This window comes from Corvus cornix, chromosome Z (assembly GCF_000738735.6).
Source record: "Corvus cornix cornix isolate S_Up_H32 chromosome Z, ASM73873v5, whole genome shotgun sequence".
In the NCBI taxonomy this organism is placed as follows: domain Eukaryota; kingdom Metazoa; phylum Chordata; class Aves; order Passeriformes; family Corvidae; genus Corvus; species Corvus cornix.
The window spans coordinates 23,848,106-23,875,275 of NC_046357.1; the positions used below are offsets into that span (position 1 = coordinate 23,848,106).

The following is a 27,170-nucleotide window of genomic DNA, read 5'->3' on the forward strand; positions in this document are numbered from 1 at the left end:
GGCCTTTTATAATTTTATAATTCTATAATTTGGAAAAGTAAAGGGATTTGAATATTAAAACCCATGTATGTGAATATATATGCCCAGTGTTCTGAGCAGTTTGTGAATGTAAAACTCATTTGGATATCGAGCTTATGAACTGAGTTCCATCTTCTACTTTTGTAGGACTTTTGTTGTATTTTTTAAAGCAAATCTTTGTAGTTTTAATTTAAAACATTAATCCACATCTGTAAAGAAGTTTGCAGTTTAAATTACCCTGCATTTTAGCTGCATGTTTAAAATGCCACTATGCTTCTGCATGTTTGTTTGTAGTGTTTTGCCATTTAACTAAAAATGTTAGTAGAAGTTGCTGTAGTTGTCTAAAGCACCAGCTTGAATCTATAGATAATGTGCATACTAAACAAATCTGGCAGGAAGTTTGCCATAAATATAGGTCAGACTTTTCCAATAATTAAAATTGAAAATAAATACATTTTAAAGTGAGGGATTGTCAACAAATCTGAATTGCTGTAGTAGTCATTAAGAGGGGTGAATGGCCAGTATTTGCCTTAAAATTAAATTAGTTTAATACAGAATTTTGTTCTTAAGGGCTTTTAGAGGTTTTTTACTCAGAGAGTAATTTGCATTATGTACCACATCTTTAAACTTACACGTAATATGTTATTTAATTTAAGATCTTGAACAGCACTGAAGGTAGTAACTAGCAAATCCTTAAATTACTTTAGGAAGGGAAATTTTAGACTCTTTAGAAATTCTTGCTTTCAAAAGTCATTTAATACCTCTATTTGATGCTACAGGAGGCATTTTCATATTTTACCCTTAGTTTTCCATGTTTTTCGTTTTTCAGACTGGAGAAAAACTTTATGAACTTCATGGGCACACGCACAAAATTACAGCTATAGCACCATTTTCCTCATCAGATGGTACTGAAGAAAAAACTGATATGATTATAACAGCATCAGCTGATAGAACAGTTATTGTATCCTTTGGTCTGGAGAGAATTTAAATTTCTATGGGCTTTTTGTGGTTTTTACTTTTAAAGGTAACACTGACACAAGCCTGTAGCCCATTTCAAAACTTAATGGCTAATAATATCCACTGGGTGTAATTGGGTTACACAGGGGTTTCACTAGTTATTGCTGACATGTAGATACAATCCTTGCTACAAAAATGAATCTGTAACAGGCCTTTATGAATATGTCATTTAGGCTGAATATTGAAAAGACTGTCAGATTTAGGAGACGGAGTCTCTGCATAGCTCTTTCCTAACCTGTCATTTAGTTACCAACACAGCATTTACATTTATAACACATAGAAACCTTTCAGTTTCCTTAATGAATAAAGACAGATTTGGGACTGCACTAGTGGCAGACAGGTTCAGAAAGTGTCATGTTTCCATTCTACTGTAAAGGTATGCTGAGGAAACCCTATGAATGTCTGTTGTTTTGTTGTATACATTAAGCTATTATGTCTGACTCATGGGTCATGCGGGCAGGTGTGTTAGAATGAATGGCATTTTGTTTAATAATAGGTACATAATGAGTGGCTGAGAAGTGGGCACAATTCTTAATTTGTTTTTGGAAGTCTTAGTACCTCGGTTTTCTTTTTGAAAGGACGTAGAACAAAGGTAATGCTGTGACTCGGTTTTGTTACTGTGTTGGAAAAGGCGACCTGCAACATTTAAAGTTTTTGCATTGTTGATGAAAAATTTAACGTATTAGTATGTAATTAAATATGTATTTCTCAGAGACCTTGATATTGTATTTCAAAGTACTTAAACATTTATCTAGCTAAGGCTCATGATCATTTCACTGAGAAATACAGACATTCCCTGTAGAACTTTTGCAGGAGACATATATCTGATTTTTGTTCTGCAGTGTTTGACAGTTCTTCAAAGACTGAATGTATGGTTGTCTGGAGGGAGTGATCTATGTGTTTGGAACCGAAAATTAGATCTCTTGTGTAAGACCAGTCATCTTACTGATGCAGGTAAAAATGAAAATGACTCATTATAGCTGTTAAAGTCCAAGTAAAATGGATCTCTATAATGATGCAAAACCAACTCGGCAAATTAATTTTAATTCTAAAGATAACATTATGTATTAGAGCAACTCTATTTTTTTAATGTCAGATTTAATAGGATTCCAAACTAAGACTGCTTTTAATGTTCTATGCTGTGTGAATTTCAGAATATTTCAGATACCAGTAACTGTACATTATCTTGGACTTAGAGGGCTAGAGCTCAGATGCTGATTTATGTGTTTGCCATAACGTGTACCAGATCCTTTGACTGGCTTTTTGTGTGATTGAGTGGGAGTTTTATTATATTCCTAAGTGAAGGTTTGTAATAGTAGAGCAGTAAAGATGACTTTTTACTGTTAAGAATCAGTACTTTTGATGTAGAAAATGCACGTTTTGATAGGAATGTAATAAACCTAATCAGAAATCAATGTTAATCATGCTTTTCTATTAATAAACTTTTATATTATCTGTCCATGTGAAGAAAATTGTTGCATGTTATTGCTGTATTTTACCAAAATGCTTACAAAGCTGTGAATCACATTCAAAGGTGGAACCAATATGGCCTTATTTTTGTCATAGAATAGAGTAGTGGTAGGCAAAGCCTTCTGAATCCTTGAGGATATTAATACTTGTTTTGGTTCAGTATGAAATCTCATGGTAAATACCAGTTGGTCATCATGCTGTGGTGCTTAGCATGGAGTGCTGTTGAAACTTTGGTACAAGGAGTCAATGGAATGTGTGGCATGGACCTTCTCTTCTGTCCTAATCTCTGACTTCCTTTGTTGGGGAAGAGATTACTTATTCCTTGGGGAATTTTCCTCTAACAGTGCTTTGGCACAGACTGTGGAAATTCTGAACAGCAAGCTGGGTATTTTATCATATGCTTGATTCTTCTTCATCTTGCTCTGCGTAGTATTTTAGAATTGTGTATACTGAGGTAGCATCAGTATCTAATTTGGTACTGCCTGTATTTAGAGTCACAATAATTTCCATGTTTTTTTAAATACTGTCCAGCATTAGGATGTAAATATCTTAATAGTGTTTAAAATAAAAAGATAATTTACTTTCAGCCTCACCACAAGTTTGATGTTCAGAATTCTGCTGGATTCAGGACCAGGACTCTTGACCGTACCTCTGTTTGAGATAATCTGTTCATTTCTGATGCCATTTAGCTTTCACTTCAGGCAATATACTTCTGTTTTGATAAGCGGAAAGAAGATTGTTAAGAACTTTGTTAATAAGGAATTAACAGTTTGTTGTGTTTTTGTGTGACCAGTTAATATCCTTTTCTCCCTTATCCCCCCCTTTTTTTTTAAAGGCATCAGTGCTTTGGTTGAATTGCCCAAAAATTGTGTTGCAGCAGCAGTTGGCAAGGAGCTAAGTGAGTATCTTGCATTTTCCAGTGTTCATGTTCCTCCATAATGGCTGTTTATCAGAGATACATATGAAGAGCATGCTGCTGGATTTGCATAGGAAAAGAAAATGGTATTAGGGTGTCGTCAGCAGTATTTTTTCTTTTACCATTATTTGACAAAGAGGAGGCAATACTAATCTTACTCAAGAATGTTTTAGAGAGCTGCATGACATACAAAGACCAAACTTTTCTATATTTAGAATCACAGAATCATTAAGATTGGAAAAGGTCTCCAAGATCTTTGAGTCCAAGCTTTAACCAATCATCACCATGCCGACTAAACCATACCACTGAGTATCATGTCCAGTAATTTCTTGAACACCTTCAGGGATACTGACTCCTTCCACATCCCTGGGCAACCCATTCCAATGCCTGACTACCCCTTCAGTGAAGAAATTCTTCCTGATGTTCAACCTGAACCTCCCCTTGCACAGCTTGAGGCCACTTCCTTTTGTCCTGTCACTTGTGGCCCGGGAGAAGAGGCCAGTGCCCACTTTGCCACAACCTTCTCTCAGGTAGTTTTAAGAAGTGATGAGGTCTCCCTTAGGCTCCTTTTCTCCAGGCTAAACAACCCAAGCTCTCTCCTCATAAGACTTGTGTCCCAGACCCTTTACCATCTCCATTGCTGTTCTTTGGACACACTCCAGCACCTCCGTATATTACCTGTCATGAGGGACCCAGAACAGAACACAGAACCTGAGGTGTGACCTCAAGTGGCGGTTGTGGCTACAGAGCCAAGTACTGGGGGACAATCACTGCCCTGGTCCTGCTGGCCACACTACTGCTGATGCAGACCAAGATGCCGCTGGACTTCCTGGCCACCTGGGCATGCCCTGGCTCGTGTTGGTCAAGCAGGACCTGTGTTTCTTAAACCCCTGCTGTCTGGGCCTGATTCCCTGGTTGTCCGGTATGTGCTGTGTGATCACACTCAAGATAATTTGTTCCATCACTTTACCTGGCACTGGGGTTATGCTGACAGGCCTGTAGTTCCCTGGATCCTTCTTTCAATCAGTTGTGCAGATGGGCATCACATTGGTCAATCGCTAGTTGACTGGGACCTCCCTGGTTAATGAGGACTGATGATAAATGGTGAGCTCCTCTGCCAGCCCCCTCAGCGTTAGTGCCACTCTGTCCAGATCTGATTGTAGCAATTGGCATTTTTTCTTCTGGAGGTCTGGAACTGCTTACTTGAGCTGTCAGATACTTGGCTTCTCTAGAACCTCCTTATCCCAGGATTGGAAGTATGAGATATTGCTGATTTCTTACTATTCAAAGCTATAGAGACAATATGATGATTTCTCTTGCTTAGTTGGAGACAGAGTTTTCTGTGTATGCCAACTGTAAGTCATTGGCTAGCTGTTGGTGAAGAAGCTTTTTGATAAGTGTTGTGTAAAATAGCTGAGATTTCAAAATAGGGAATAAAATCCAAGAGAAAAAGTAGAGCACTATATCAGCAAAACAATGAGGTGGTTAAACACCTAGTTGAAAAAGAGCAACCTGATACTCTGATTGAAGAAGCAGGAACAAATTGAAAATAGTCCTCTTGTGTTTAGACACTGGTATACAATACAGACTTTCATCTGAACATCCCATACTTCTTTTGTAGTATCCTTAAGATACAAAAGAAATTCCAAGACTCGTTAAAATTCTTAATTTCTGACAATATTGATTGCCTTACTAGAGGATATTGCATTGTTTTTGAATATTAATTTTTCAGTGAGATGAGTCCTCAAGAAACATGTTTCAGTTTTAGTTGCTTATCCATAAAGGTGTCTGATACTTTGCACTTCTGGTGTTGACCAGTTCTTTGAATTTCAGAGTTACTAGGCTGACGTGTTTTATCCTGTATTTGCTGTGGTAAGAGGCTTTAGTGGTAATGCTGAAATAATTCCTTCCTGTTTTTTGATGTTATGAGTGATCATAAGTGGCTCTTGTGTGGTGTCACTTAAAATGTTTTAGTTTGTGTCTCTGAAAATGATGTTTTATTTATGCATAGTTCCATCTTAATCCAAATGAAAAAGCTTATTTAGACAATTTTTCTATCTTTGAAGTAATTTTTAGGTTGAGTGCTTCTAAGAATGGGTCTGAAGGTTGGAATGTCCTTGAAGTAAAGCGCCTTGTTGACCATCAGGATAACATTTCATCATTAGTCAGTGTCAATGGTAAGAGTGATTTTATAATGCTACTGATTTTCTTAGTTACTGGTGGGATATTTCACCTATTGAGTTTTTATTGGAACCAAAGTTTTAACTGGAGTGAAACTTACTAACTAGTGGATGTACCTTTTTGTGTAGCTGCAAAGGTAGTGATATGACAAAATGTAATTCCTGTGTTTATGGATTAACAATGAAATGAAACCAAGCAAGTTGCACTGTAGAAGAGTCAATGTCATTGATGGAAATGGAACTCTTGGTCTTTCTGTTGGGAAACTAAAAATGATACTTTTTTTTTTCTTGTTTCTTCTTATTCTTAAAATGGGATATGTAGTGCCATGTCCCTTGCAGTTGTAGTCCTGAGGTAACTGAAGGTTCTGTGTGTGCAGGTGTGAGCCTGCATATAGATCCATTATAGAGAGGGTCTGGAAGATGATGTGATCTATGCTGCTCATTAGGGTAATACTGAACTAATACTTGAAATTCTGTCTACTCTGCTGCAAGTATCATCTCCTTCTATGCTGTTCTTCCCTATCTTTTTTTTTTAATGGAGCACCTCCAGATCCCAGGAAAAGGTATTACTGGTGGGATAGAGAGTGTATATTTGTCCTTGGGTGTATCTGTGTCTGCCTCGTTGGCACAAAGGGGCTATGTTACAGAGGGAGCAAGTGGCTGGAAAAGAGAAAACTTGGATTCTATGGTACTTGTTTCTCAGCTTAACTGCTGCCATTATTTTCTCCTTTTTGATTATGAGAGGCAAGCAGTGTTTGGCTTACAAACACAGGATGCTACCTGCATTAAATATTGTTGTAGAAGTTCCTTTCCATGTGTGATAAACAAATTCATGAGCAGCTACTTCCATATTGCCATTAACTCAATCATTTAACTTGTGATCAGTATTTCTATTTATGGCAAAGACATACTTTGTTGTGTCTGTACACCTGCTTCTCCAAGGAATAGAAGGGCTTTAGATGCAGAAATGAAGTTCAAATACTTGTACACACTTCTGGTGGTGTTCTTGCCTTTGCAACTCTGTACTGTGCACTGTGGCCAGTGAATGTTCTCCTTCCTAGTTCTAATTTTATAAGAGAGCTCATCTGAGCTATGCTAGGTAATTAGGTGAGTATTTACTCAAAGAGAGAGGTTTTTGTCCAGTCAGTTATGTATTGCACACTCTACATAGCTTTCTGCATAAATGGGCTGTCTTCCCTTTCTAGGGCTGTAACTTTGTGTGAAATTTATTTTTTTTAATATAATGTGGTTTCTATGTGTGGTTTTTTTCCCCCTCCAGATCTGACTTTTGTGACAGGTTCTCACATCGGTGAGTTAATAGTTTGGGATGCACTTGACTGGACAAAGCAGGCAGCTGAGTGCAGCTTCTGGGACTCCTCTGTCCATCCAGATGTACAGCCAGAAATAAAGTTATCCCAAAGCCCTAATGAAACTTCAGTTCAACACTTAACATCTGACGAGGAGGTAAAAAGCTTCAGAGTGAATTACTTTAAGTAAACTAGGATGATCTTACCACGGAAGACTGAGTGGTTTCTATTTTCAGTTTCTTTGTTTTAGTATGAGAGGCTTCTTTTAAGTGTGCACAGCTATTTTATATGGTCCACATTTTTTTATATAAAGTATTGACTGTTGACCTGTATGAAAGTTAAAATATGTTGATGGTATGGAAACTAACATAACAAACTGTCACAACAGCATTTGTTTTTGACTAACAAAGATTCATTACTTGTTAACAATACCACTAGAGAAATACACATATGAGGGTGTGTGTTTTGATGGCATGCATCTTTCGTGTTCCAGCTTCTGGAAATGCAGTTTTCCCAATAATGCACCTCTTTGAGCAGTTATAGCTGAGGGTACTGTGAGAATACTATGAGGGTACTATTTAAGAGTAGGAATATGTCTATGCTTTATAGTAAATGAGTATTGCTCTTTCTGTTCAGATGGGCTGTACGCAGTTGTATGCTCAAATACGTTTCCAAGATCCAGTCTACTATATTCCTATTTTAGAGATAAGTTCTTGGTCAGAATACTCAGTCAGAATCCAGTTACTGTTCAGCAAACACTAAAAATACTGAGGTTGATATTTAATTTTGTGAAATGTTACCAGCTGTTAGTGGCAAAGTAAAAGATGTTTCATTGTTGAGGTACAGTGGGATTTTGTTTTGGGGTATGTAGGGAGTTACACAGTTATTGGGAATGATTAAGAAAGGGATTCTTGGAAATGAGTTCAGATATATAAGCTATAACAAAATAAAAGCTATGGAAAAGCCTGAATATAGGGTAAGGACCAAGTAGTCACCTGATGCATTTGCCTTTTTCTGAATAGAACTTTTGTAAAACCCTGGAGAGAGAATTACTGTGGGATGTGGGGGCTAAAAAAGATGTGGTTGTCTTTAGAGGTGGGATTTCCACTGATTTTGTTGTCAGTGCTTATTTCTACAATGAGCCAAAAGCGAATTTTGTTTACGATAAGTTCTATAATTTGGCTTCAAAACACTTTCATTCCATGCTTGAAAGCTACATATGATGTATTTTAGGGAAGTAGAAAAGAATGTGGGGAAGGTCAGAAGTTGTTAAAACATCCAGTGTGGAATCTGAGGGTTTAAAAGAAAGCTGAAGTCTTTCTTCCATTCATGTAACTGAACTAAATAAATTGCTGTGAATTTTTTTTTTATTGTGAGAGTTTTGAATGGTGGGAATAAAGGTGGTTCTAGTGTTACATATCAAAATAGAAGGTGCTTTTAAGGTAGAGCTGTCTGTATTGTAAAGTTCCTACTTAAAAGGTGGTGCAAAAATGTATTTATATAATGTATTACTTTGTTACCTGCTTCCTCAAAGCAGAACACTGGTCTTCATGTTAAAAAAAATAGTGTAAAATGTATGTTTTCTCTGTTTTCTAGACCTGGTAGTTAGGTAGTTGGAGAAGATACACTTGTCTAGTATGACACTGAGCTTGTAGGCAAAACATGGTTCAGAAACAAATGGGATGGTAAAGGTTTGGCAATACTAGGAAACAGTGCTAAGGAGTGCATCCGCTCTCCTGGTACGTGTGTGTTCAGCTTGCCTGTTAAGAGAGGTGTACAGTTTATGCTTTTCATCTTTTATGTTCTTGGATTTTGAGATGACGAGGATTTTGCCAAGGCTTGTGGAAAAAAAAGAGTGCTCCATGAAGAGCATCTTTTGCAAAACTTTAAGAGTAGGGCTCAAAGTGGAAGAGTTATGTGAATTTGAACCTTATGCAAAACTAGGATAATGGGCTCAGTGGTTTGTTTTTGTCTTGATTTGGCAATGGTGCTATCTGTTTAGTTTCCGTTCTCCCACAACAGATACACGTAAGAAAAAAAAGAAAGATTAAAAACCTGGACAAAGAGTTTTGAACAATGTCAAAACATTGTTGAACATATATAGGAAATTTTAGTCAAAGACCCTAGGTTACAAGTTGTACAAAGTGTTGACAGCATGTAGTGTGAATTGCATATGAGATGTTAAAGTTTGGGTTGTGTAAATGGAAGCAGGCTGTTCAGGGAACTGTTCTAGCACACTGTCACCTAAACAAGGTGTGTTCAGAACTGCAAATATGTACTGAATGGAAACACCTTGCACTCCTCTGGTACTGAATATTAATCATGTGTACATACATACAATTATACACTTGTCCTCTTTAAGTTCATCACAAGTCATGAAGCGGTCCAGGTCCAAAGATCTGTAAACTGTTTCTGGCTTCTTAGGGTGTCTTGGTTTGAAAGACAGATGTCTGCTAAGGAAGGCAGGAGCCTCCCTTGGAATGGAAAATGTAAGCCACTTCCCTCCAAATTACTGTAATTTTGAAATTAAGGGGCTTTTGGGCAATTATATGAGAAATAGGAATAACAGTTCTTTACTAGTGTATATAACAAGGCAATAATGCAGAAATACTGACACAACCTGAGAGAGTCAGGATACGACCTGACACCCTGCTGGGCAGAGTGGTGGTAGCAGTCTGATTAAGTGGTGTCTGCAGTCCTCTTTGAAGTGGTTCTGTTGAAGCTGTGGTCCTGTAGAAGGGTCTGGTCCTTCCTCTGAAGGTCCAGTGGTGGCTATGTAGCTCTTGTCCTCTGGGCACCCAGTAGGTAAGGGCTGCTTGTGCTGTTCCAAACCTCAGATTATATCCAGGTAGGAATGCTTGGTTCCTCCCCCTGGGTGGAGCATCTCACAATGGAATGATGTCATTTTATGAGTCATGCAGTGGGTCCTTGATAGCCCATTAAACAGAGATAGTTTCCAGAGGGAGTTATCAGGGATGAGTCATGGTAGGAGATAACGAGCACTGCCCCATCTGCTTTAACAGCTTGTGAAGATGATAATAGAATACATACTTTTGGTTACATCTTACATTGTAACCTAGGACATAGGGTCATGATGGTTATGAGATGGAATGCCTGCACTCTTCTGAAGAAGAGCATTGAATGCAAAATGGATTATTTTGTAATACTTTCTTGTGAGAGTTCCTTTTCTGTATTCAGTAGAGCCCAAATACTTGAGCAAGGCCTCTTTATCTATCTCTATCTTCAGTTAAATTCAAAAAAAGTCAAAAATGCAGAACAGTTTCCTGTATTCTCAGTCTTTCTTGATAAACCAAGAGTTTTTCAAAACATGGAGCATTATTTTACTGGAAAAACATAAGCATTTAATTGCAGAAGTGTGTTGATTTGTTGTTATCCTTAGTTTCTGCTTAGACTGTGAGGTACAGGAGAAAAATACAGACATTAAATTACTGCTTAGAGTAATATAGGATCATATCCCACATTTACTTTTAAAAAATCTATCTCTTTTTATACGTTGCTAATTTCATATGTTTGGGATAAAGCAGTAACATGAGGACAGAAACAAGCTGGGTTATAGTATCGCTGGAAATTCATTACATGCAAGGTGATTTCTCAGTATGTTTCTGTAAGTTGTTCTATTGAATTTTTTTTCCAGTGTGTGTTTGCTGCTGTTGGGAAAGGCATATACGTATATAATCTTCAAATGAAGCGTGTGATTGCCTGCCAGAGAACTGCTCACGACTCCTCTGTGCTGCACATTGAGAAGCTTCCAAACAGGTACAGAACATAGTACATTTTGTTAATGCAATAAAGGAAAGCAAAACTTGGAAGGGTGACTAGAGACAGACTGCAAAGCTACATTGGATTTCTAGGGCACGGACTTGATCATCAGTTTGAACTGCTTTTATTAGGTAGAGCTTGTTGATCTGATTTAGGAAAATTTGTCATTGTAATTCAGTGGGAAAACCTGTATTCCAGTATGACAGGTACACAGGCTGAAAATATCTCAGCTATTTTCAAAATCAGATTTGATGAAGCCCTTATGTCTGTATTGTGAAATATAGCTTAATGGCATTTTACTTCTAGAAAGCAAAGGCATATGGCATATTCAGAATATATTTTTCACTAATTATTTTGTAACACTTGAAATGTTTTAAGAAAAAGTAATAACTTGCAGCTTTTGCTTGTTAGTGCAGAATTTCCAGCTGGAACTTGTTTTGACAGCCAGCTTGGACAAGTTGTTGCATTTATGTGTATATGCTAATAGTGGTGCTAGATCCTATGTTCAATAGGGCAGAGTCTGTCAGAAGATAAAAACTGAGGCCTTGGTCTTGTAAATGCATGTGCTAAGGTGTTTTAAATGTGTAATGAAACAGAGTACCTTTCCTTTAGTTATCTTTCCATAAGAAAAATATAGGGTTTTGCTTAATGACAGTAAACTTATGGAAACCAATTAGTGGAACTGTGTTTGTAGAGTCTAGATTGGTTATGTTTTGGTTTATATAGTGGTATGCTTTTAGTATGGGGTTGAAAAGGTTTATTTTTTTTCACTTATTCTACAAGTCTATTATCGTTTGTTTGCTACTAAGGAATTTTGTTTTCTGTGGAACATCTGCACACCTTGCTACATTTAAGAGTTCTAGTAAACTTGTGTGGAAGCTAAGGCATTTACTGTCTCTTTCATAGAAGCATCACAAGGTGATTTGCAGAGCTATCCATGCTAGTGTTGCTTCTCAACTGTTTTTACAGGCAGCTGATCTCCTGTTCAGAAGATGGCAGTGTACGCATTTGGGAAGTCAGAGAAAAGCAGCAGCTGCCAGCTGAACCAGTTCCGACAGGTTTGCTAGTAGTGGGAAGTGAAAAAAACATTAAAAAACCCAGTATTCACCATATAGGATCAGAGAGGCTTTCAGGCTTTGTAAAGAGAGATGATGTCTTGTGTTTAACCAGTTGATTACAGGTGTGGGAGGGAAACTGAAGAGAGCATGGGCGTACAAGTCCTCCAGGATCTGATACAGGATGGTAGAAGGTCCAGCTGAAGCAATTCTGTGCCATAAAGCTTGCTTAGAGTTTACAGTTGTATGAGCCGGTTAAAAAAAAAATGACCTGACGAACCTTGATTTTTTCCTCCTTGTACTGAGTAGTGCTGAATTCTATACCATACAAGAGTAAATAGTTGCAGGACCTTGTGAAGAAGGCTTGCAGATAAGCAGCTGCTACCAAAAAAAAGTGTATTCCACATTTCCTCTTTGAACTGGGAATGATATTGGGACTTACTTTGAAGCTGTATCCAAACTCACTGGGCACACAGAGTCCTCAGAGCTAGGTGGTAGTGTTACAGGAAGCATTTCCCCCAAGTACAGACATTCATAGAATCACAGAATGGATAAAGCTGGAAGGTACCACGGTGGGTCACGTGGTCCAACCTCCCTGCTCAAACAGGATCATCCTGGAGCACATTGCGTGGGATTGTGTCCAGGTGGTTCCAGTGCTCAGTCACCCACACAGTAAAGAAGTTCGTCCTCATATTCAGGTGGAATTTCATGTGCATCAGTTTCTGCCCATTGCATATTGTCCTATTGCGTGATATCCCTGAGAAGAGCCTGGTTCATTGTCTTGATACCCCCCCTTCAGATACCTATAGACGTTGATGAGGTCCCCTCTCAAGGCCCAGTTCCCTCAGCCTGTCCAGCTGCTCCAGTCCCCTCATTATCTTTGCAGCCCTCTGCTTGACCCGCTTGCTTGTCCTGAGGAGTCCAGAACTGGACACAGCACTCCTGGGGTGACCTCTCTAGGGCTGAGTACAGGGGCAGAATCGCCTTCCATGACCTGTTGGCAATGCCATTCCTAATGCCCCCCAGCATACCACTGGCCTCCTTGGCCACCAGGACACTCTGCTGGCTCATGGACAGCTTGGTGTCCACCAGGACCTGCAGGTCTGCAGAGCTGCCCCCCAGCAGGTCAGCCCCAGTCTGTGCTGGTGCCTGGGCTTGTTCCTCCCCAGGTGCAGGACCTGGCATTTGCCTTTGCTGAATTTCAGATGGTTCTTCTCTGCCCATCTCTCCATCCTGTCAAGGTCCTTCTGAAGGGCTGCAGAGCATGCCTGGGTGTGTTGGCCATTCCTCCCAGCTTTGTGTTGTCAGTGAATTTGCTGAGGAGGCACATTCCCCTTTTTACAAGTCAAGGATGAACAAGTTAAATAGTTCTGGGCCCAGTATTGAACCTTGGGGGACACCACCAGTGACAGGCCTCTAACTGTACCACTGATTTTGACCATCTGGGATCTGTTGTTCAGCCATTTCTTGACCCACCTCACTGTCCACTCATCCAGCCCACATCCCTGAGTTTGTCTATGAGGATGTTGTGAGAGACAGTGTTGAAATCCTTGCTGAAGTCAAGTAGACAATATCCACTGCTTTCCCCTCATCCATCCAAGCAGTTGTTTCATTGTAGAAGGCAATCAGGTTGGTCAAGCATGACTTACCTTTATTGAACCCATGCTGACTATTCCTCATCATCTTGTCACCCGTGTGGATAGAGATGGTCTCCAGAATGAGGTGCACCATCAGTTTCCCAGGGATCGAGGTGAGGCCCACTGGCTGGTAGTTTCCTAGGTCCTCCTTCTTGCCCCTTTTGAAGACCTGGGTGGCATTTGCTTTCTTCCAATCCACAGCACCTCTCCTGATCTCCATGACCTTTTAAAGATGATCTTGAGTGGCCTTGCAGTGGTGTCCACCAGGTCTCTCAGCACTCATGGATGCATCCACTCAGGGCCCATGGACTTGTGGATGTCAGTTTTGCCTAGACGGCTTCTAACCTAAATCCTCGACCAAGAGAAAGCCTTCCTTCAAACATTTCTTTACCCTGGTCTTCTGGGTCAGAGAATACTGAGGGCTGGTCTTGTCGCTGAAGACCAAAGCATAGTTCAGGATCTGACTTGTCTGCATTCTGTTTTACCAGGGTCCCTCCCTCCATTTAGTAACAGGCCCACATTATCCTTAGTTTTCCTTTTGTTATTGATATATTTGAAGAAGCCCTTCTTGCTGTCTTTGACATCCTTGGGCAGTTTTAATTCCAGATTCATCTTGGCCTTCCTTGTCTATTTTTTATTTACTCTTGACAGCCTCTCTATATTCATTCCAAGTGGCCTGACCGTACTTCCATCTCCTGTGTATTTCCTGCTTATGCTTAAGTAATGACAGTTCCTTTGAAGTACTTGCTACTCTTTGACCATGCCCCCCTGCACACTGGCACTTGTGGTCTTCGACTGGTGCTCTGGACAGTATAATTAGTATCAAGGACTGGGAACAGCAATAGACTGTTGCTCTTCTAAAGGAATTTTTTATTCAAGGTGTGAATAATTTTCTTGATGCATCTTGTCTACCTGGCTGTTCATCTCTCGGTAACTTCTGAAAATACATTTTTGCTGCCTCGGTGGATTTAGAAGTACTTTTTCAGGAATGTTCTGTCTTCAGCATTGCTGGTGACAGGCTGATCTACACAGTGACAGGTGGTACTTGGTTTCACATTAGAAATTTTTAACTTCTATGAATCAAGATGTTTGAAAAAACCATAGGGAGATTTTGCTGTTGATTTGCACTATTTTTATTCTAGGGATCCCCTGAGAAGTTGTTCATCTCACCAGTTATCTCCCTTGCACCAGGGCAGTGGTTTAGCACAATTCTAGTTTTATGTGCTGATAGGGCTGAGGGAAGGATTGGGAATAAAAGTCTGAACTGCATTGTCAACAGAAGCCAACCTTCTTACTTGTGTCAGTACTATTGCACAGTTCTGGGGGCTGTGGCTGTGTACTTTTGTGCTATCTAAATGGAACATGTGGAGTACTGTCTTTACACTCCCCACTGGCTGATCTTTTTAAACCTGAAGGAAGGAGGCAATGAGCCAGCACTTAAATGCTGTAGTGCAGAACATACAGGGGAGAGATTGACACCTCATTTTTGTGCTCTTTCCACAAGTAACAGTTCAGAAGGGCAGAGCAAAGATAAACATCCGTTGTCCTGCATCTACCTTTGCTGTTCAGTTTGTTCTTTTAGAAGTCTTTGTGTTTGTTCTAAATCTGTGTATTGTCTTGTCCAGGTACTTCAGCCTGTTTTCTAAATTACCTTAAGTAATTTAAGTAGCTGTGTTTCCTTTTCCCTCCAGATGAATAATCCAGATGTTGAAGTGCTGCACAGTACAATGCTTCTGTCCTTTTGCCATACAGAGTGTCCTGCTTTTAGATTTTATGTGGCTTTTGTAGTTCTCTCTTTAGCTAGAGGAAATAAATTGTATTTGTGATTTTTGCCAAAACAAGAGGCTTTTTTTCCCTCTCAGGGTTTTTCAACATGTGGGGATTTGGAAGGTCAAACAAGCAGGCAAACCAAGCTGCTAAGAAGATGCAGGAGAATACACCTATGTATTTCTTGGAGCTGGTTGGTGATTTGATTGGTCATTCATCAGCTGTGCAGGTAAGCCAGCTTTAGTAAGAATGAGAAAAAGTGAATGTTAGTAAGTAACATAAATTTGACAGCATTTCTTAAACAGCTGTAACTTTTGACTGTCTGGCTCTGGAGGCTAGGAGCACATTGTTTGTGGGGTATCTTTAGTGCAGTGTGAAAACAGTAATACATACTGACTTAATATTCTAATGACAGCTCTCTCACTGACGCCTGAGGATTGCATGTGCAAATATATGCTAGAGATAATCTGACAGAGCGTTTGGTTTTGTTCATAGACTGCAGCCAGTACAGCTGGGAGCCATGTACATGACCCACATTTCATCTTAAGTTCACAATCTAAGCAAGGGCTCCTACAAAAAACCCCAAAACGAATACACTTTGAGTAATTTCTTACCCCTCTGTGCTGCGAGCATTAAGGAGGTCTTTTAATTTTAGCAGTCCTACTAGTACTATTCTATGCTTCTATCTGCCTAATACAGTATGTTTTTGTTTTAAATGGCATTTTCCCTCCGCACTCTTTTGTGAAGAACATATTGGAGTAGCAAAGCACTTCATTACAGTGGACTTTTACACACATTCTTGGCAGGAGCAGGGGGAAGGGCAGATAGAAGGGGATGGTGTGGTTCTGGAGTAGCTTTACTCACAAGTATTTGTGAGACAGACTGGATTTCAGAACTGCCGCTGCTAAAACTTGAAAGCTTTTCTTATTTGCTAAGGTGAACTCTTTTGCTAGAGGGATTTCTGCAAGGCTCTCTGTTCCTTTCTGCCATCTTTCTCTCGAAAAACTGTTGAAAAGGGTCTTGTTGTCCAATTGGAAAGTTGCTATCTAAGAAAGAGGACACAGTGTGCAATTCAGCAAGAGGCACAAAGAAGGTGAGAGGCATATGTTGGGTCTTGGCTGTGATGCAGAGCAAAGGAGTAATGGAGATGATGGTGGATGTGGTTTCCTGCAATATTCTACATAGGGAAAATTTTGGGTTTTTTTAAACTCTGGGCAGACAGGAGCTGTTGCGGAAGAAAATGTTGAGTAGTGATGAAATGTGATGGCCAAGATGAGGGCTTGGCAGACTGATTCTACTGGAACCTTGTAGCTATAAGTGACCAATTCCAGGGCACATAGGCTTTGGCCTGAATGCTTCTCCCAGCAGATCCATTTAACAAAATGAAGAGTCAGGGCACTGTGAGTATGTCATAGTGACATCATTGGTTCCATTTGCTGTCATGTCGAACTGCAGTTACTGGTTAATTTGAGGCAGTCTTGTGAAGATCTCAGAAGTCAGGGGTTAACTCATGATTTGTCAGCTCCATTGGGTTTGCAAAATCCTTCCACTGGTGCTGTACTTCCCTCCAGTGTTGTGTTTCTTGCTTGTTTGACTTCCTCTGTGTGACTAGGCATGTGCTGATTGCTGATGTCTGTCACAGTTTTTCATTCTTTGATCTTTCCAGGCCTGCTGCTAGTACCCTGTTTTGTTGTAGAGGGGAGAGGGGACAGTGTACCGAGTGAACAGAACAGTGGCTTCTGTTCCCAAAAAACCAGATCAGAGTTCATGCAAGTCATTCACTTTTCTACTGCTGACTTGAAACAAGTTTCTTCAGGATTCTCTCCTTCAGCTTTCCTATCTGTAAGGCTTTCCTGCTTTGTTTAGATGGAGATATTTCAGTATGAAGTGCTTAAAGAGTTTGTTTTTGTGTAGCAATTTTAGGGAGTTGTTTTTGTGTAGCAATTTTATGGCATCTCAAACATACAGACAGTATGTAATTTTGTATTCCTATCTATAAGCAGAGCCATTTCAGATCTATGTATGTGTTCAGTCCATCTATGCACTAAATAATGAAGCAAGTTGACTTATCTCATGCAAACATCATGGTAATAATAGTTGTTTCATTGCAGATGTTCCTGTACTTTGGTGAACTGGGATTGGCTACATGCTCTGCTGACCACCTCATTATTTTGTGGAAGGATGGTGAACGAGAATCTAGCCTCCGCAGTTTAGCACTATTTAAAAAATTGGCACAAAATGGTGATTTGCAGCTCAAACTTTAAATTATTTTAATATAGGCTGCATATATATGAACTGGATATGTGTTAAACCTGAGTGTAAAGGTACGTCTGAGCTACTGGGAATTTGACTACCAGTAAGGCTTACACTTAATGTCATGTGTTGTGTTCGAACTTCTACTAGTTGCTACTCTTCTCAAAGGAGAACTTTGCGTGTTGGTATACTCTGTAAGCAGAAATGGTGTTCTCTTGAAAGACCAAAGGTAATGATGACTCATTAAATAGTTTCTAGTATTATTCCTAACGTTTAAAATTATCGTGGGTGAATGTCAAAATTAAGAACTGTGAAATACCTTAAATGGATCATAATTAAAGCAGTTGAGAGCATCCACAGTGCTATGTGCAGGAAGAAGGCATGGGAAAAAATCTGCAGCTTTCTGCTTTATCTAATTTATTTCTAGAAGCTAAATTTTCCTCAGTGGTGGCTCAGATTTGTGTGTATACAGTAACCCCAAAAGAAAGTGTTCTCAAACAGAATTTTTGCATTTGAAGTTACTATCCTGCACCAGTGGCAAGAAAAAGTGGTAGGCAATGCCAGTTTGTCTGGTTTTAATTTTTGGCAAACTGAGGTACATAGATACTTCTTGCTAGTAGTAGCTGCAGTTTTACTTGGATTAGCCTACATTACTGGAGTTTATACAGCACCATTACCAAATCTAGCATGCAGTGTGATTAGTTTAGCTTGGTCTTTCCATAGTGCATTCATTAAATTAATTTGTCTTTAATAAAAAGCATTTGCATTACCATGAATTTTCAGAATGTAGAACGCTTTCTTAAGCGGTAGTACTTGATATGTTCAATAGTAGTGAAACTGTGTTTTGCCATACAAATACTAAATTCTCAGCTGAAGTCTGACTTCAGAGAAATGTGCACCAAGTTTGTAAGGGTAAATAGTATTTCAAAGTTAAAAAATAAGCACCTAACTACACATGTACTAACAGTCTGAGATAGCAGCAGCTAAACAGGAGAAGGGAAAGAAATGCAAACTAAAACATAAAGCTCAAACAAAAACACAACAGCAAAAACCTAATCTACAAACAAACAAGGAAGCAACCCCGCACACCACAACAAACCAAAAAATGAAGCCAAGTTAAACCCAGAACTGATACAAAGAAAGTGTGAGGGCAGACAAGATAATGAGTGGTACATTACCATTTGAACAGGGAAGAGCTAGGGAAAAGGGAAAGTTTGGGAACTTAGTGGTCATAAAACTATGTAGAAGAGGATGCTACTGTACTCAGGTCTATTCAGAAGATACAGCACTTAAATGGTGTAGGAACAAGTCTTGTGCAACTTTTTAGTGCCATCTCTTCCCTTTGAATCAGTGAGAATTGTTTTCAGTACAGGAAATACATGGCTGTAATTCCAGACTTCAGATACAGTGGTTGCAGTAAGTGCAATTAAAAGAAAGGGCTAAGCAGATTATCGCAAGAGCAGAAGCAAAAGGAGAAAGCTCCTAGCTTCCTAGAAGAAACCAAAGAACCTTTTAGACTTGCTTCCCCCAGCAGCAGTGGGCACTTGCCTTTCTCCAACCATCCAGAAACCAACCTTTGCCTCTTGGATCTTATTATGAGACTGTAATCTTCTCTGGAAAGCAGAGCAGAGGGACAGTAAGATTTTGAATTGTATTTTTTCCCTACCTTAGCCAAGTTGTACAGCTAATCTTACTTGAGTATAGAGCTCAAAATAACATATTTCAAAACCACAAAACAGATGGAGGAATTGTTAAATTACCCTCTCCTTTCAATTCAGGAAGGTTAAATCAGTGTTAAAGCTTGAGCTGCATTTTCTTTGCCAAGGCTGGCTATTCTGTTGACCAGTGTAGGAAAGGCATTTGGATTACAGCTGAGGATAACATGCCTTTGGGTATATGGTATTAAACTTGAGAGAGGAAAGCATGTTAAGTCTACGTTGCTTCAGCTTGCCTTCATCAGCAGATGTTGCATTTTTGGCTTACCCAGGAGGAGCTGGGGAGATAAAACCTCTCTTTGGATCTTTTTTTCTTGGTTGTATATAATGCTTGTGTTTACACATTGTTACGAAACCTTTACAGTGAAAGCTTATAAAACTTAGGTTTTTTGGAGAGCCTACTGCTATAATCAGTCATAACTAGAGAGAAGGAAGATCATATTTTTATTATCTCTTCTCTTATAGTGTGAGAACAACTATTTCCTTTTTATGTGACTGCTTTTAAGTGAATACCTGGTAGAGAAACAGACCTATTTAACTGAACAGTTCTAGTCACAAAACTCGCTGTGCATTTTACAGGGATGTAATTCAGCTTTAAATAGTCCTACATGCATGTATAAATATTTCTACTTAACAGAAGTACCACTGTTCTCAGATACACTCCAATCTCCCAAGGGTCTCATCTTTAAAGATGGCTGACTTGAAAATACTGAGTTCTTTGTTTTACAAATGAACTTTGAGTGTAACACAGAACATAGGTATATATCCCACTCCTTTGTTAAATAAGAGTTTGTTACTTGCTGTTGGGAGATGCAGAGAGCAGAATTATGGTAACCAGATGAGACTTTTTACATCTAACTGGTGTCCTTCTAAATTTTTTTCCACCTTACAGCAACACTGAATTTCGTATGTTCACACCGTGGAAGTAAATATCTTTATCAGACTTACTCTTAATACTTTTACAACTCTGAGGTGGCTGTTTTACATCTGCGCACTGACAACAGCATGAAACAAGCAGCTCTTAGTAAACTGGACTGGTCTAGGAGATCTGACACAAGTGGCAGATGATGATTAATCTGTGCTGATTTATTTTGCTGTTAAAGAGGACCTATTCCACACTACTTTTTTTTTTTTTTTTTCTTTGTCTGACTCTAGGAGGAATCACAAGATCTTGCAACAAATATGTTGATTCTGTATTAATGCCTTGGCCTCAGTTCTGGTTCACAAGTTGAACTTTATTTTTTTGATGCCTTCCACTGTTGACATTTTGTTCTGTGTGACAGAAGTGTGACAGAAATTATGAATTGTTTTACATGGATGTGGTCTTACAATGTTGCTGTATCTAACAAATTAAATTAACAAAGCTTAAATCTTGGGAAATTCTTTTCTCTAATGCAAGCTGCAGTGAGTGTTCAGTTATCAGAATAGTTAAGGTACAACCACCAAGAGCACTAGTTCTAAATAAAGAAATAGTAAAAGCAAACAGTATACAGTATTAAAAAGCAGAGGTTCAAGTTCTCTGAATAAAAATCCACTGAAAAATGTTGCCATAGATAATAGGAAAGAATGAATAACCATGCTTCACCAGAAACACCATTCTTCAAATATACACAATGCGGCATTTTAATACACAGCAACCTGCCTTGGCTATGACAAAAGTAAGGATCTGTTACAATTCTAACAAAAATATAGCTTCTATACATTTTTCTGCACATACATTTTATGAATGTTGCCTTTTGTTTCAGAACTTGGTACAAAACATACAAAAAAGGTTGGCACATATGTAAGCTACCTGCAGTAAACAGCATTGTCACTATTCTTCCGTAGCATCTATGCTGTTTGCTTTATTTTTTTCCCCCTTTTCCTTTACCCAGTTTGATTTTTGATACAGCACAGGGTAGGTGGACTGCTTCTTTAACTGCAGCCACAGCTTTGAGAGTCTTGCTTGCAGCCTAGAGTGCACAGTGTTAAAAATCAGCAGTTCTGCTAGTATTTATTTACTGAATACTCTGAGAATAATCTAAAATTTAAACTCATGTTCTGCATGTGATTAAAATGAGATGTACAAAAATATGCATTTGTACTTTGAAAGCCTTAGCATAAATTTCGTATCTTAGAACTAATGAAGAACTATGTTTGATTTCCAACTGATTTACATATTTTGAAGTACTTTCTACATCACAAAACCAACCAGCATTTTATTAGGAGGATAAAGCAGTACAAATTATAATGCTTTTATAAATTATAGCCTGGAAACTTTTTTTTAAAAAGTGATAGGTTCATCCTAGAAGTTGCACAATAAATGAACTTACCATAAAATTTAGATCAGTGTAATAAAACTGATGACCATGTGTACAAACACCATTTTTATAAAAAAGGGTGGTGATCAAGTGCCACAATAGTTTTTCGTGTAAAATTTGATGAATGTGTGTGATAACATCTGGAAGATGGCAGAGAACCATGTGGATGGCACTAACTATACAGAACATGCTTATTTTCTTTTTTTATATGATCAATTTTAGAGAACATTGACTCCTACCAAGATTTTATATGGAAAAGAAAGAGCAGGTGGTGCTCTGAGAGAGTCTCTGTAGTAAGAAGGTTGTTTTAAAAGGTGTCGTGTTTGGGTTTTTTATGTATCCAGTTTGAGGCTTACTTGTTTTGCTGTGCATGTTCTCTTTAGAAGTATGGTTCAGAGAGCTGAAGAACATTGATAGAATTGGAACAAATTTATGATAAATACGTGGGATGTTTCTATGCTTATTTGTCAGGCTATTCTTACTCTACTGGTGACTAGATTACCCCTCTCTCTGAGAAACAGTTGTGTGAAGTGTTAGTGAATACAGTTGTATCAACTACAAGATTCAACAAGTGTATATTCAGTATTAGAAACTAGTTTCAGAAGTACATTTTCTGCCACAAAATATTATTTCCAAAGAGCACTTAGTCATCTGTGGTTTATACAGCCTCTAAAAACATTTTTCTGTAGAATTCATAGAAGTGTAAAAATGAGTAAAATATTTCCTTCTTGTCACGCAGTCTTAATTTCACTGGAAAGGCAACATTAATCCCCTTTGTAGCCAAGAGTCTCTGTAAATGATTCACAGTGAAACTGGTAGAGCAGGAGGTCTGGTTTTCTTGACTTAGTGTTAGTTGTTGTTTTCTGGTGGGAGCCTGAGACTCTTGCACTTCAAATCATCCAGTGTTTTCCAGTGTTTGTAGTTATTAGCCAAATGTTGCATCAAAACAGGCAGATGTGCAAATGCTGAAAGAACAGGAAAGAGAGTTTTACCATCTATATTGAATGGGCAGAAGAACAGCCCAGCCTAATCTGAAATTGGCATTCTACTCTCTTTTGTCTTCCAACTCCTTAAAGTAATACTAGAAGGGGAAAGATTCTTTTTGGTGTGTTTCTCTTTCAAGAAAATCCCTTTCCAAATGCATGGTGACTTCATTAAATTATGCTAACATGCAGCCACGGTGCTGCTCAGAAGAAATACACTGCTAAAGGAAAAAAAATACAAAGATGAAAAAAGCTCTTTGTTTTAAGCCAGTACTCCTTCTCTACATAGATTGCCTGGTAAGTGCTCAACTTCATAGCAGGCAGTGAAACAGGCTTCAGTGTCATGATTGCACAGTGTCCTGTGCTGTGCTGCTTATATGTGGATACTGCCTCTGAAAAAAGTGGACACAAGGGCCGCTTGAGATTGGTCATTTTGGTCTGTAGGAATCTCTGTTTCAGAGCAAGGAAGAAAAAAACTGTACTTACCATCCCATGCATCGAACATATCTGTTATAAAATAATCAATGAAGGAAATCTGAGACTTGGGGATGCTGCAGGTGTTTCTGTCAAATACTGGCATTACAACAGGCAGACCCTGTCTCTTCTCTTCATCAGTCTAAGAAGATAAAACTCCAGTTAGCAACTAGAGCTTTGCTGACTTTCATGCTGGAGTAGCAGAGGTCAGGGCATTAGATGAATTGCAATAGGAGATTTGAGACAAGCCTTAGAACCTCTGAGGTGAACTGCCTTAGTTTCATGCATGTTATTTTGTCTGGAACAGGGACTGAAATCAGCATCTCTTCCCTTTCACAAGTACTCTTTTTTACTGCAGTAAAAAGTAAGTACTTGCACTTAGCTCCAACAAGACAGAATGCTATGATCTAGTGATTAGGGTACACCAGCTAAAAAGATGGAAAATGGGGTTGCAGAGTCCTTCAGCAGAGAACAGGTTTGATCTCTCATTTTTCCACATCTGTAGTGGGTGTTTCAAACCATTTCTCTTTTAAGTAAGAAGAGGTTGTTGCTGGTGCTGCTGCCTCTGCTTGTATCAGGTTATAAGATGAATGGAAGTAAAAGTATGCCCTTTAACTCTGTGTCCTCAACTGGAAAAGGCCTGGTTTTGTTGTACTCGGTATGGTGGAGGATCAGATCACCTCAGCAATTTCTTAGAATATAATTCCAAATAACATCCCCTTTTAAGTAGTACAGGCAGTACTTAATACATGAATTGGCAACAGAGCAGTCTCCAAAATTAGCAGAGGTGAATGAACAGCAGAACAGTTCTCTGCACCTTACATTGCTGCAAGTAGGCTAGTGCTTAATTTGGGCAATTTAAAACTAGTTTGTGATACCTTGACTGCTAGGGAGATACGACATAAGCAATTCTTGATCTTTTTTAGGACATGACAGAATTTATTTACTGTGATGAAAATGAAATTCAGACATGTCTCAGGTAGTAGCTACAATTTTCTTTCAGTAGTAACTATCACATGTGTGATCTGAATTTGAAGGGTAGGCATGCCCACTTCTTTCTCTCCACTCATAGCTTTTGCTTCCGCACCATTACTGGCAAATAAAAGCTATGATTTTGTCAGTTGTTAATTGAAGAGCTAAAAGAGTGTTTCAGGAAGCTGGTTGCTCTTCCGTCAGAAAAACTGAATCTGGAGAAAGAAAGCCGAGCTTCCAGTTCTGTCTGGAGACATCCCATGTGTGATAAGTATTTAAATTGCCCACATGCCTGCACTACTTCTGCCTACAATGATAGTAGTTCACATGCCATCTTAGAAGAGAAAGGGCCATCCTAATAGTTCAGCTGAGGCATGAATCTTCAGGGAAGGTACTGGGACAAGAAGCTAGAGTGCTGACTGTCTTGAATTTCAGCCAGTTAAATTGAGTAGGACTAATGAAATAATTTTGGTCAGATGAAGAAAGTGTAAAACCTCCTTTCCACCATTCTGTACAACGAGCTTCACGGTAAGCAAACTAGCTAACTGCTTGGAGTGAATTTTTCTGCATGAAATTGAGGGGCCAGTTCTGACTGTGAACAAAAAACATACGTCTGGACTCTGTGGTGACACCAGGCAGATCCTGTGTGGAAAAGAAGATCAGCCAGTGTGCATTTCTGGATATAGTACAATAGTTAAATCATAAAGATACACGTACCTGTGCAAAGTACTCCTCTGAAATCCTGCCTGCCCATTCGATACATAGCTCTAGGGGGCGACATGGATTTGCTACATCTGCACATTTAATCATCATGCGCTTGATCAGTGTCTGGTTGTCTGGAAAATTCTTTATGTTGGCTGTACCTTCACTGTCGCTGCCTTCGCTCTGTAAAGGAGAGTTGGTTACAGGGGCCAGTGGCAGCATCCCCTGCTAGCAGGAGTGAGGGCGTCATTATCAGCTCTACTGCACTTAGGCACTAGGCAGGCACCCAGTCTGCTGCCTTACAGTTTCATGCAGAACACCAGGACCTTGGAGAAGAAAGTGATGTCTGAGAGCTGGAGCTTTGCTAAGTAACTAATGATAACCCAAATACATATTATAATTGTGAAGATTCTCAAAATTAGTATCAAAGTTAGTGAAATAAAGAGCCACAGGCTCTTCATCAGGTAAGATGTTACCTTCTCTGCATCCCAGCCTTGCCCGCTTGGAAGAGGCCATGACAGGGGATGCATTCACTGACTTCAAGCTCATAAACACTCCTCACTTCTAAATGTTTGAATGCAGGGATGGTGATGGTAGGCGACTACTTCACTTAGGGGAATTTCCGGAGTTAGATTTTTATTCCTAAGTGAAAAAACTGAGACAGGCACAGGGGGCTAAACTGACTTGCACAACAGTTTCTTTTACACACTGAAAAGCCGGTCGCTGACATTCAGTTCCAGCATGGTTTTGAGTAGAACTGCTTTCTTTGTGCCAGATTTTGAACCCTTAGCCTGGAATAATCTTTGACTTTAGTTCCCAGTGAGGGTGAAATTTTACATAATCTATGAGATTAACAGTAGGAAATCACAGGAGCGACAGACCGACTACAGACATTCTTGGCTTCCTAGACAGTAAAAAACCAAACTTCTTACTGACTGCTCTGGAGACCAGGTGGAGGTGACAAGGTAGTTGTTCCGGGCCTGCTGTGGCATCATATTCTGGGTCTTGAACAGTTCAGAAAGGCACAGGTGTATTATGGAGTAATGAAAGGCCTCCACCTCTGCTCACATGGCATTAATGCTATTCTCAAAATAATATATTGTGTGATTTTGGCCTCCCTTCACTGCTAAATTCAACTCTTGAGTCAAAAACTGAACATAAGTACTTTTCGCCACCACAGCTAAATTAATGTCTTTGTGGTTTATGGGGAAATACTTTGCAGTGACTTTTGCTAATTCAGGCATTAATCTTCGAACTTTATGTTTAGCAGTTAATCCTTTTTCAGCATGGGTAGCCCATCAAAGAGCTTTCTAATTAACCCTGTACCTTAAGTGCTGTTCAAGATCCAAACCAGAAAGAGCCACTGCTAACAGTAAAGAACAGAACAACCTAATACTGAAGGAAAACAAGAAGTCTGTAGTGCAAGTGGTTCTGTCCTCAATTTTTATTGTGACATGAGTTCAGCAGTGTTTGTGATTTCCAGCTCAGACTGTTGGAAGAGTGGAGCTCAGCAGTCCCTAGAAGCAGGTAATTTCAGCTGACAGAATGTTGTCTTTAAAGTTGTAAACGGCACCCATGACAGTCTACAGTACAAAGTCCAGTTATGGATAGGTAACAGAAGCTACTTCTATTTGGGTTTAGTATTGCTGACCTTCAATTTTGTCTGATTTTTTTTTTTTGCATGTTTCCAACAAAGCATTATTTTCACTAAGGTGGGTTAAGATAGTCTTTCCTCAGGTAACACTGCCCTGAAGAACCTGGTCAGGCCCTGAGTGCTCAGCCTCAGGAGGTGGCAAGAGCAGGTAAGAGGGGATGGGAAACTCAGAGGCAGCTTATAAATAAACCTTGGCTGGTGGTGGAACATTAGGGTGTATAACTGTTACACAAAAAGGCTTGGACATCTCTTAATACAGTCAGGAGTGGAAAGCTCTCAGGAAGTTATTCCTCAGGACTTGAAGGCTCCAGATTACACAGACACAAAACTGTCAAGGAGGTTCCTCAATTACAGTCCTAGGCTCAGACAAATCCCACTGTTTGAAGACAGGACCATAGGCACAGGTGCCAACCTGGCTCCGTGCACAGAATTTTCCATGTAAAACAACATCCACCCGTACATTTCCTGAATACAAGATGGTTTTGAACACAAGGCTTATAAAATGAAGTGTTTAAATGAACTAAGAGCAGAAAAGAAAAGAAGAGTATTTTTTCACACTTTGATATGTGAGGCTACAAATCCATTTGTGTAATTGTGGCATTACCACAATGCAAATTTATGCAAGGTGAATGAAAATGATACTTAAGGTTGTCTTGGAAGAACTTCACTGAAATGTGTCAAGGCGTGAAGCAAGCACTTACTTGTGGGCTGGTCTCCTCAGATGCCACCGGCTTGTTGATACTGTTCACAAATTTGTTCACATGCTCAAAGTGCTTCGTCATCTCTGTTGCCAAAACCATGTCAATAATGGCCTGTCGCAATGTCCGGTAGCGATTTCTAGGAAAGAAAAATAGTTCTTGCTCACAAGCTTGCCAGACAGAGCTCTGCCCTTTCCTCATCCCTGCCCAGACAGTGCTGCAAAACACTGCTCCGGGGCTCAGCCACAAGCTGGCACCTTCAGAGTTAGGAA

General features: G+C 39.3%; 2 protein-coding genes across 4 annotated transcripts in view; one reads left to right on the forward strand and one right to left on the reverse strand.

The window, feature by feature from the left end:
• WDR41 (WD repeat domain 41) overlaps positions 1 to 20,485 on the forward strand; it is a 28,697-nt gene extending 8,212 nt beyond the window's left edge. Inside the window, exons 4-14 of one of the 2 annotated variants that reach the window (XR_002273219.2) lie at positions 848 to 979; positions 1,349 to 1,411; positions 1,878 to 1,989; positions 3,341 to 3,403; positions 5,488 to 5,598; positions 6,881 to 7,065; positions 10,564 to 10,685; positions 11,658 to 11,746; positions 15,243 to 15,376; positions 17,259 to 17,471; positions 20,008 to 20,485. Coding sequence is in view for 1 of the 2 variants with exons in the window: in XM_010413943.4 (XP_010412245.2) it covers positions 848 to 979; positions 1,349 to 1,411; positions 1,878 to 1,989; positions 3,341 to 3,403; positions 5,488 to 5,598; positions 6,881 to 7,065; positions 10,564 to 10,685; positions 11,658 to 11,746; positions 15,243 to 15,376; positions 17,259 to 17,411 (1,164 nt within the window). In the remaining variant the exon portion in view is untranslated. Of the gene's footprint in view, positions 1 to 847; positions 980 to 1,348; positions 1,412 to 1,877; positions 1,990 to 3,340; positions 3,404 to 5,487; positions 5,599 to 6,880; positions 7,066 to 10,563; positions 10,686 to 11,657; positions 11,747 to 15,242; positions 15,377 to 17,258; positions 18,438 to 20,007 lie in introns of those variants that run through there. The other variant, XM_010413943.4, reaches the window with a different exon arrangement.
• Positions 20,238 to 27,170, reverse strand: part of PDE8B (phosphodiesterase 8B) — a 73,536-nt gene continuing 66,603 nt past the window's right edge. For both annotated transcript variants that reach the window (XM_039567641.1, XM_039567640.1), the window contains exons 19-22: positions 26,902 to 27,037; positions 24,562 to 24,729; positions 22,885 to 23,014; positions 20,238 to 22,380 (exon numbers count right to left, since the gene is read on the reverse strand). In XM_039567641.1, coding sequence (XP_039423575.1) covers positions 22,265 to 22,380; positions 22,885 to 23,014; positions 24,562 to 24,729; positions 26,902 to 27,037 — 550 coding nt within the window. In that variant the 3' untranslated portion in view covers positions 20,238 to 22,264. The remainder of the gene's footprint in view (positions 22,381 to 22,884; positions 23,015 to 24,561; positions 24,730 to 26,901; positions 27,038 to 27,170) is intronic.